Source organism: Rhinopithecus bieti, unplaced genomic scaffold (assembly GCF_001698545.2).
Source record: "Rhinopithecus bieti isolate Rb0 unplaced genomic scaffold, ASM169854v2 scaffold_57210, whole genome shotgun sequence".
NCBI classification, from domain to species: Eukaryota; Metazoa; Chordata; class Mammalia; order Primates; family Cercopithecidae; genus Rhinopithecus; species Rhinopithecus bieti.
The window spans coordinates 1,249,052-1,259,003 of record NW_016823439.1 but is presented as its reverse complement, the minus strand read 5'-3'; the positions used below and the strand labels follow the sequence as shown (position 1 = coordinate 1,259,003).

The window sequence follows — 9,952 nt, the reverse complement described above, 5'->3', positions numbered from 1 at the left end:
TTGAAAAGGAGTTTCGCTCTTGTTGTCTAGGCTGGAGTGCAATGGCACGATCTCAGCTCACTGCAACCTCTGCCTCCCAGGTTCCAGCGATTCCTCTGCCTCAGCCTCCCGAATAGCTGGGATTACAGGCATGCACCACCTGGCCTGGCTAATTTTGTATTTTTAGTAGAGACGGGGTTTAGTCATGTTGGTCAAGCTGGTCTCGAACTCCTGACCTCAGGTGATCCACCTGCCTCAGACTCAAAGTGCTGGGATTACAGGCGTGAGCCACTGTGCCTCAATAATTTTGTATTTTTAGTAGAGATGGGGTTTCACCATGTTGTCTGGGCTGGTCTCGAACTCCTGACCTCAAGTGATCTGCCCACCTCAGCCTCCCAAAGTCCTGGGATTACAGGCTCATTCTTACATTTTCTAAGAAGACAGAACAACAGGAAAAGTATGAATTCAAAATCAGAGTTCTGAATTTTTGTATTATTTTATATAATTTTATTTTAATGAAGGTAAGAGAAGAAAGAGGAGCATTTACCTTTTTTTTTTTTTTTTTTTTTTCTGAGATGGAGTCTCACTCTGTCACCCAGGCTGGAGTGCAGTGGCAAGATCTCAGCTCACTGTGACCTCCGCCTCCCAGGTTCAAGTGATTCTTCTGCCTCAGCCTCCCGAGTAGCTGGGATCACAGGCGCACGCCACCAGGCCTGGCTAATTTTTGTATTTTTAGTAGAGATGGGGTTTTACCATGTTGGTCAGGCTGGTCTCAATCTCCTGCCTTTGCCTCCCAAAGTGCTAGGATTACAGGCATGAGCCACCGCACCCAGCCTCTGTATATTTTTAAGTAAAAAAAAATGGCTTTAAATGTAGCAAGATGTGTTAAATACATATTTCCTATATATTGAGACTAAAATCTACAATTCTATTTGTCCAACATTTCAAAATCAGTGTGTCTATAGAAACATGATCAATTACACAAGAGTTTAGGTATGTTAACTTACTTTGTACTTACCTAATTGGTGATATATATCTAATTGGTGATAAAGCACAATATACCACTATATCTCCATCTGATTGGTGATAACTAGATGGTGATTAAAATTAGATGGTGATATAGTGGCATATTGTCATGTTGATGCTGGTGAATTACCATAGATTGGTCATTTTTTTTTTACTTTTTTTTTTTTTTTTTTTGAGAAGCCTCACTCTGTCACCAGGCTGGACTGCAGTGGTGCCATCTCGGCTCACTGCAACCTCTGCCTCCCAGATTCAAGTGATTCTCCTGCCTCAGCCTCCCAAGTAGCTGGGACTACAGGGGTGTGCCACTACACCCAGCTAGGTTTTGTATTTTTAGTAGAGATGCGGTTTCACCATGTTGGCCAGGATGGTCTTGATCTCTTGACCTCGTGATCCACTTGCTTTGGCCTCCCATAGTGCTGGGATTACAGGCATGAGCCACCGCGCCTGGCCCAAGATTTTTTTTTTTTTGAGACAGGGTTTTGCTCTGTTGGGGTGGTATGATCACAGCTCACTTGCAGCCTAGACCCACTGGGGTCAAGCCATCCTCCCACCTCAGCCTCCTGACTAGCTGGGACTACAGGCATGCACCACCACATCTATTTTTTCTTTTTTTTTTTGTAAAAACAAGGTCTCACTATGTCTTCCAGGCTGGTCTTAAGGGATCCTCCTGCTGCTTAAGCCTCCCAAAGTGCTGCAATTAAAGGCATGAGCCATTGTGCCCAGACTGATTGATAAGATTTGGATCACTTAGCAAATTGTTTCACAGTACAGGAATTTTTTTTTTCCAGGAATTTTTAAAGAATAGTTTGCATTGATCGGGCAAGGTAGCTCACGCCTGTAATCCCAACACTTTGGGAGGCCAAGGCAGGTGGATCACCTGAGGTCAGGAGTTCAAGAACAGTCTGGGCAACATGGTGAAATACTGTCTATTAAAAATGCAAAAATTAGCTAGGCGTCATGGCATGCGCCTGTAATCCCAGCTACTCAGGAGGCTGAGGCAGGAGAATCACTTGAACCCAGGAGGCGGAGGTTGCAGTGAGCCAAGATCACACTACTGCACTCCAGCCTGGGTGACAGTGAGGCTTCGTCTCAAAAAAAAAAAAAAAAGAAAGAAAGAAAAAGAAAAAAGAAAAAAAGAATAATCCACATTAATATACTGGATTAAAAAGTTTAGTTCAGATAATATTCATTTAAAATATGGTATCTCATCAGGCCAAGATAAGAACAAAACAGTTTAAAGTACCAGAATTGTGAGTCAACCAATTGTGCTTTTTTTGGAATTAAGTCAAATATCTTCATATTATTACCAGATAACCTAATCTCTCAACTTGTTTCGAAGATAATTTCAAGACTAGCATCTTAATAAAAATCCCAGCTAGGCTGGGCATGGTAGCTCACACCTGTAATCCCAGCACTTTGAGAGGACGAAGTGGGTGGATCACCTGAGGTGAGGAGTTTGAGACTAGCCTGACCAACATAGAGAAACCCTGTCTTTACTAAAAGTACAAAATTAGCCAGGTGTGGAGGCACATGCCTATAATCCCAGCTACTCAGGAGGCTGAGGCAGGAGAATGGCTTGAACTTGGGAGGTGGAGGCTGCAGTGAGCCGTGATTGCACCATTGCACTGCAACCTGGGCAACAAGAGTGTAACTCTGTCTCAAAAAAAAAAAAATAAAATAAAAAATAAAAAAAAAACCCACCACCAACCAAAAAAAAAAACCAGCTAAAACATTATTTTAACAAAAACAAGATTTTGGCTCAACATGGTTATGCAATATTCAGTTATAACAGAAACATGTTTAATTATGGAGAGTAAAACAGAAACGAGAAACAACAGGTATCATCCATGTATTTTATATTCTTTTCTAGAACAATCAATCTTTATTAGAAAGTTGTAGCCATGTTTACAATATATATCAACAATATAATAAAACAGTGGAACAAATTAGTTTCCAAATACTCAACTCCTGTAACCAAAACACATTTTGGATTTGGGAAAACACAGTAAACACATACCAAAAACACAGCCACACATACCAAAAACAAAAACCAGCTCAAGCATAGGATTGAACTGGCTGGAAAACACTTATTGTGTTACTGCCTTAAGAACTCCTCGGAGCACCTTGTAGCTCATTAACTGCACATTTTCCTTAGGGGGGAAACAAGGTCCTCTCTCCGTCACATATGCATAAGGAAATCTCAAAACCCAAAGGCCATCAGGTGGAAGGGTGATTTCTTGTTTTTCTGGGTAGAATACCGGACATGGTGGTGGGCCTGGTTGAACCTGAAAAACATAGGTAGTATAATTATTTTCACATTTCTCAATATGAAACAACTGAAAGATAAATGCCTAAACAAACGATAGATTCAAAGAATATATAAGGCCAGACGTGGTGGCTCACGCCAGTAATCCCAGCACTTTCGGAGGCTGAGGCAGGTGAATCACGAGGTCAGGAGTTAGAGACCAGCCTGGTCAACATGGTGAAACCCCATCTCTACTAAAAATAGAAAAAATTAGTCGGGTGTGGTGGCATATGCCTGTAATCCGTTACTAGGGAGGCTGGGGCAGGAGAACAGCTTGAACCCAGGAGGCGGAGGTGCAGTTAGCTCAGATAGTGCCACTGCACTCCAACCTGTGCGACAGAGGGAGACTCTGTCTCATAAAAACAAACAAAATAAATAAAAGAGCATATAAGATTAAGCAGATATGGGTATACTCCTAACTCTTATTGTATCCAATATATTATTTAGTCTCAAATATTATTCTGCTTTTCTCCAGAATTTTTTTTTTTGGTGGGGGAATGGAGTCTCAGTCTGTCACCCAGGCTGGAGTGCAATGGTGCAATTTCAGCTCACTGCAACCTCCGCCTACCAGGTTCAAGTGATTCTCCTGCCTCAGCCTCCCAAGTAACTGGGATTACAGGCACCTTCCACCATGCCTGGCAAATTTTTTGTATTTTTAGTAGAGACGGGGTTTCACCATGTTGCCCAGGCTGGTCTCAAACTCCTGAGTTCAGGTGATCTGCCTGCCTCAGCCTCCCAAAGTGCTGGAATTACAGGAGTGACTCACCGTGCCCGGCCTTTTCTCCATAATTTTAACTTCAAGCTCTGCCTTTGAATGAAATGATGTGAATTGATGGTGTGAATGGATTAAAATACCCACAATGTATCTTTTAAAAAATAGAATATTAGGTATAGAAGGTATTTAAATTTAAGACCTATTTAATTAAATAATTCATTTTTTAATTTAATTTTTTTGTAGAGATATAAGTCTCACTATGTTGCTCAGGCTGGTCTTAAACTCCTGGGCTCAAGCAATCCTCCCATCTTGGCCTCCCAAAGTTCTGGGATTACAAGCATGAGCCACTGCCCTCAGCCTGAAATAATCAGTTTTGATGCTAACTTGTACTTTTAAAAATCAATCAAAACAAACATCAGCATTTTTTACTTGTTTGGGGCGGCAGAGGGTTATATTTCTTACCTGAGGCATTAGTATTATCTGCAAAGGAGCATCAGGAACCACAACAAAAAGCCTCATAAGTTGAGCATAATGAGGTTTCAGCCCTCTACCTTGAGAGGATGACAGAATATATAAAGGCATGTCACTATTTAGGGCTTTTAAAGCTGATTCCTTTGGCCCACTTCCCATTACTTTCATTACTTTGTCAGGCCCAGAGCACATGAATCTCCGTCCTCGAGAGTCTTCGTATTCAAAGCCCACAAAAGCTCGAGCTATGTCATCTCGCCGTCTTCCTCTTCCCATTACAACTGCACTTCTCTTTCCAGGAATAGCTTTATTTGGAGCAGGCCAAGAGTTTGTGTCTAAGTCTCCTTCATCTTCAGCTCTAGTCCTGATGACAATGTCCCAAGGCATAAGATAATTTGTTCCTGGAATGAACCCCTGTTGGTCCAAACCTGTATGAAAGTTATAAGACTTAGCAGGGCCTAGTTTAACCAAAGACCAGCTGGAGAATTTGGGTAGGAGACCTTTAGGGCAATTTGAATGTAGCATGCCTGGGAGATACTCAACTGTGGATGCCTGTCGATCAACCAAGTTTGGTCTCTTCTCAGTTTTCACTTCTACTTGACCATGAACTTCTGGATTATCTCCTCCTGCTTGTGGATCAGCTGGATAGGTACCTAAGCTATCTGTGGATTGGCCCAAACTCAAAGCTAAACTCAGGCTTGTGCTCTCTCCTTGGGTTTGAGGTTCTTTTTCTTTAAGTTTATCAGCATCTGAATCTGGAGGAGCAGGAGAGGATTCATTTTTAGCAGGAGCAGGATCTGGAGTACTTGGTTCAAATACCGGGAAATTGATATGATCCAATTTTCCACAACACTTTTCTTCCAGAAGCTATAGAGGGGAAGAAAAAAAATTCAGTACGTTTTTCATTTTAAATAATACATTCTTCATTCTAACAAGATCAGTAATTGATGTGTAAGTAAATATGTACACATAAAGAACTTGCTCTTGTTTATGTATTATACTGCAGTTGCATTTGTTTTCTACTTATTCTGCTATTGAAAATATGTTTTTACTCAGATGATATTTAACAAAAAAAGAAGGAAGAAGAAAAAATTCAGTCTACCTGATAAAAGTCATAATTGGCTGCTTTGATATCAAAGGGATCATCTCGAGGTGCTTGTTTCCTTCCACAGTTGCAAGCACCAGTAGATCGAGCTCGGCTATTGTGATATAGCACAGGAGGATTTCTATCGGCCTCTGGTTTTCTCCTGGAAAATGTAACAGCCACTATTAATTTCACAAACACAATGTGCAGTCAAATTTACTTTCCATTCTACAACATCTAACCCCACAAATACTCCCAAAATTCTTTGGAAAGAAAACAAACAAAACCTTACCTAAATACACATAACAGAAGAAGAAAGTGAAAATATATAAAATAATTTATATTATAAATCTAAAGTTTAGAGTTTTAAGTGAATTTTCCTCCTGCTATCATCATCATCATCATGTACCATCATGTAACATAACATTCATTTAAGTTCAACAAATTCTCCAAGGCAGAAATGTTAATATGAAATGTCTGAAATTTTATACTACTTAATAATTCTCATTTACCAATTCACTGGGACTTATTCTTTAAATAAANTTGATATCAAAGGGATCATCTCGAGGTGCTTGTTTCCTTCCACAGTTGCAAGCACCAGTAGATCGAGCTCGGCTATTGTGATATAGCACAGGAGGATTTCTATCGGCCTCTGGTTTTTCTCCTGGAAAATGTAACAGCCACTATTAATTTCACAAACACAATGTGCAGTCAAATTTACTTTCCATTCTACAACATCTAACCCCACAAATACTCCCAAAAATTCTTTGGAAAGAAAAACAAACAAAAACCTTACCTAAATACACATAACAGAAGAAGAAAGTGAAAATATATAAAATAATTTATATTATAAATCTAAAGTTTAGAGTTTTTAAGTGAATTTTTCCTCCTGCTATCATCATCATCATCATGTACCATCATGTAACATAACATTCATTTAAGTTCAACAAATTCTCCAAGGCAGAAATGTTAATATGAAATGTCTGAAATTTTATACTACTTAATAATTCTCATTTACCAATTCACTGGGACTTATTCTTTAAATAAAAAAATAAGAAAGTAGTCATAGCTGGTATTTTCCTTTTACAGCAGGAGAGAAAACGTATAGCTGATACACCTAAATTTCTGTAGGGCTCTTTCTAAAATATCAATACATAGTGAACAGACTATCTTAAAACAAGAATGAAAACATAGCTCAAAGTTTTGATTTCAAAATGCTGAAAAAATTTTAGCTACCTGATTTAGGTAATGAGTGAAATTTGTGCACACAGTGTTGATCAGTTAAACTCCTCTCCTCACAGAGCTGATGGCCATTGCTCCAAAATTTGTAGCAGTCCTCATGTAACTGCATGGCATATTTATGAAATGCTGGACCTCTAGCATGTTGACTGTATACTCGAAGAGCCTGGGCAAGCTGATTCTTATGGACAGTCATTGTGTAATTATGAGGCAAATTTGACTGGTAGGCACTGTGGGCCATGGGTAAAGCTTTTTGGCATCGATTTTCTGAGAATTTTGTGTCAATATCCAAAAACCCTTCCAAGACTTTAATACTGCTTAAAATCTTAGATGTTAGCTCTCCAGTGGGTGACCCCAAGTCCTCCTCTTTCCCATCAATAGCCACTTCATACAGTTTTGAAGCTGCTGAGATCCACTTCTGATAAGTAGGAAGTTCAAAATGGGAAGGCTGTGGGTTCCTGCCCACACTGTCATCGAAACCTTTCTTGCTTAGGACTAGCTCCACATGCTGCCATAGGAATTCCCGAAGAGTGAAATCCACTAGCTGGCCTGAAGAACTGGAACTGCTGCTGTCAATGTGAAAGGAAAGTTGTTGTCGGCTGTGCTGCCTCATTACCTGGTATCGCCTAGGCCCAGAAAGGGGTGCAGGCACCAGTAAAGATTCCGAGTCCTTCACAGTACAATGACTCCTAAGTTGGTCCAGCAACATACCTACTGGGTCCTCCTCCTGGCTTCCGGGTACTATGTACACGAAAGCTTGGTTGGCAGGCACAGTAAAGAGGCAGTTGATGCTCTGATTAGTCAAGACACGACTCTTCCGGAAGATTCTATAGATCTGGTCCTCCAGGGCATGCTGCAGTCTCCTTTTGGGAGAATGTTTCTTGGGCTTGTCTGGATGAGCTGGGTCTTGGTTCCGGGGAGGTTCTACCTTGAGGGCTCCATTGAGTTGAAAGAGGAAAAGGAGTCTAGGTGGGCAAGGTCGGCAGTTTAGCTTCCAGTCTTTGCCAACTGGACAATCCTTAATGGCTGTTTTAAGGAGTGGCAGGACCTTCTGTCTCAGCCCATCTAGGGCTCTGAATACTCGATCATAAGTGATATCAAAGGAACAAGTGGGATGGACCAGAAGCAAGATATGACAGACAGAGAATAGGTAAAGGAGACTGAGGCACTGCAGCTTCTCTTGATGCTTCCAGAACTCGTGTGCTTCTGCATGAGGTAAAGAGAGTCCACCTCCAGCTTCCCCGCTCTGAAGAGCCCGACAAGCCCGTAGAAGCTGTGAATTGTCACAGATGGAGGTGAGGAGAAGATAGAGAACTTTGCTTTCCTGATTGTAGTAGGCCTGCAGAAGGCTGTAGTCCTGGGAGCCTGCCTCCGTTCGGTTACCTTCCGCGGCAGCTCCACTTCCCCGAACTGAATCCCCGTCTGCAGCCCCAGGGTCTTCGGCTCCACCGGCCTCACCCATGGCGCCAGCCTCAGCCCTGATTCCAGGCCCTGGATCCCCAGGATCTTGGTGGCGAAAGACTGGAAAGACCTGTCGGTCGCACACCGTATTCACAAGAGAGAACTTCTCGGAATTCAGGCGTAGAGCCGTCTTGCCGAAGATTCCCACAACACAGATCTCATCCTCCCGCCATGGAGGCTCCGGTCCGCCAGCCGCGCTCCCTCCGCCCTCGGTAGAGGACCCTCCGAGACTTTCAGAGCCCATCCAGGCTGACGCTCCCATTAGAAGCTCTCGCAAGCTCACGGGACCCGCCATAGTGCAAAGCCTTCTCTAGAGTCCTTCCGGTCCGTTAGTAAAACCGACCGGCTTTTCTCCAATTTTGAAATCCTTCCTACGCTTCTTCAGTTCCTGCTTTCCCGTCACTTGGGTTCCGCCTCCTCTTCTCTCCTAGTTTAAGAGTTTCCTCAGCTGTAGGAACTGAGATATCAAAACAAACAAACAAACAAAAACAAAACACACACACACACACACACACACACACACACACACACACACACACCCCTGGGGACGAGGGCGGTGGCTCATGCCTGTAATCCTAGCACTTTGGGAGGCCGAGGAGGGCAGATAACCTAAAGTAAGAAGTTCAAGACCAGGCTGGCCAACATGGTGAAACCCCATCTCTACTAAAAATACAAAAATTAGCCGGGCGTGGTGGCGGGCGCCTGTAATCCCATCTACTCGGGAGGCTGAGGCAGGAGAATCGATTGAACCCGGGAGGCGGAAGTTGCAGTGAAACGCAATCACACCATTGCACTCCAGCCTGGGCAACAAGAGCGAAAATCCATCTCAAAAAAAAAAAAAAAAAAAAAAAAAAGAAAAGTAAAAATTAGTCAGGGGTGGTGGCGGGCGCCTGTAGTTCCAGCTGCTCAGGAGACTGACGCAGGAGAATTGCTCGAACCGGGAGGTGGAGGTTGCCGTGAACCGAGATCCAGCCACTGCACTCCAGCCTGGGCGACGGAGTGAGACACCTTGTATCCAAAAAAAAAAAAAATTGTGAAATATCTTTGTGTGTAAATTATAACTTGCAGAACCTCTTTAACTAGCAGGCATATTGACAAATAGCTGCCAGGATAAAACTTACAACCAGATTTAAATGTATAATTATAACATGTTTATTATTCTGGGGTTTTGTAAAAAAAAAACTTTGAATCTAAAAAAATTATCTATAGCACTATACAATAACATGACTGAATCTTTAAAATAAATGTTGATTGAAAGAAATCAGAAACATATATATACCCTGTAATTCTATTTCTTTATTTCTTTTTTTTTTTTTTCTTGAGATGGAGTCTCACTCTGTGGCCAGGCTAGAGTTCAGTGGCATGATCTTGACTCACTGCAACCTTCAGCTCCAGGGTTCAAGTGATTATCTTGCCTCAGTCTCCCAAGTAGCTGGGATTACAGGTGCGTGAGACCACACCCAGCTAATTTTTGTATTTAGAGACAGGATTTCACCATGGTGGCTAGGATCTCGTGATCTGCCCGTCTCAGCCTCCCAAAGTGGTGGGATTACAGGTGAGAGCCGCCGCGCCAGACCTGATTCTATTTCTATAGGGTTCAAAAGCAAGCAAAATAAACCATAGCATTTAGGGGTGGGTTCTTACTAAAAGCAAGGAAATATTTATTGTACCAAGC

General features: G+C 42.1%; 1 protein-coding gene across 1 annotated transcript; it reads right to left on the bottom strand.

Annotated features, from left to right (window-relative positions):
- Nucleotides 1-2,855: 2,855 nt before the first annotated feature.
- On the bottom strand, nt 2,856-8,705 carry SMG8 (SMG8 nonsense mediated mRNA decay factor). Its single transcript, XM_017861589.1, has 5 exons — nt 6,814-8,705; nt 6,228-6,241; nt 5,596-5,727; nt 4,488-5,360; nt 2,856-3,290 (listed from the first exon to the last, which is right to left on the bottom strand). Exons 1-5 carry the CDS (start codon nt 8,570-8,572, stop codon nt 3,093-3,095), a joined length of 2,976 nt encoding a protein of 991 aa, XP_017717078.1. The 5' UTR covers nt 8,573-8,705; the 3' UTR covers nt 2,856-3,092.
- Nucleotides 8,706-9,952: the final 1,247 nt, after the last annotated feature.

Coding starts and splice junctions, on each gene's coding strand:
- SMG8 (XM_017861589.1), bottom strand. CDS start 8,572: ATGGCGGGTCCCGTGAGCTTGCGAGAGCTTCTAATGGGAGCGTCAGCC. Junction 5,361..5,595: donor CCAATTATGACTTTTATCAG/GTAGACTGAATT, acceptor TCCCCTCTATAG/CTTCTGGAAGAAAAGTGTTG. Junction 3,291..4,487: donor AGATAATACTAATGCCTCAG/GTAAGAAATATA, acceptor TATGTTTTTCAG/GTTCAACCAGGCCCACCACC.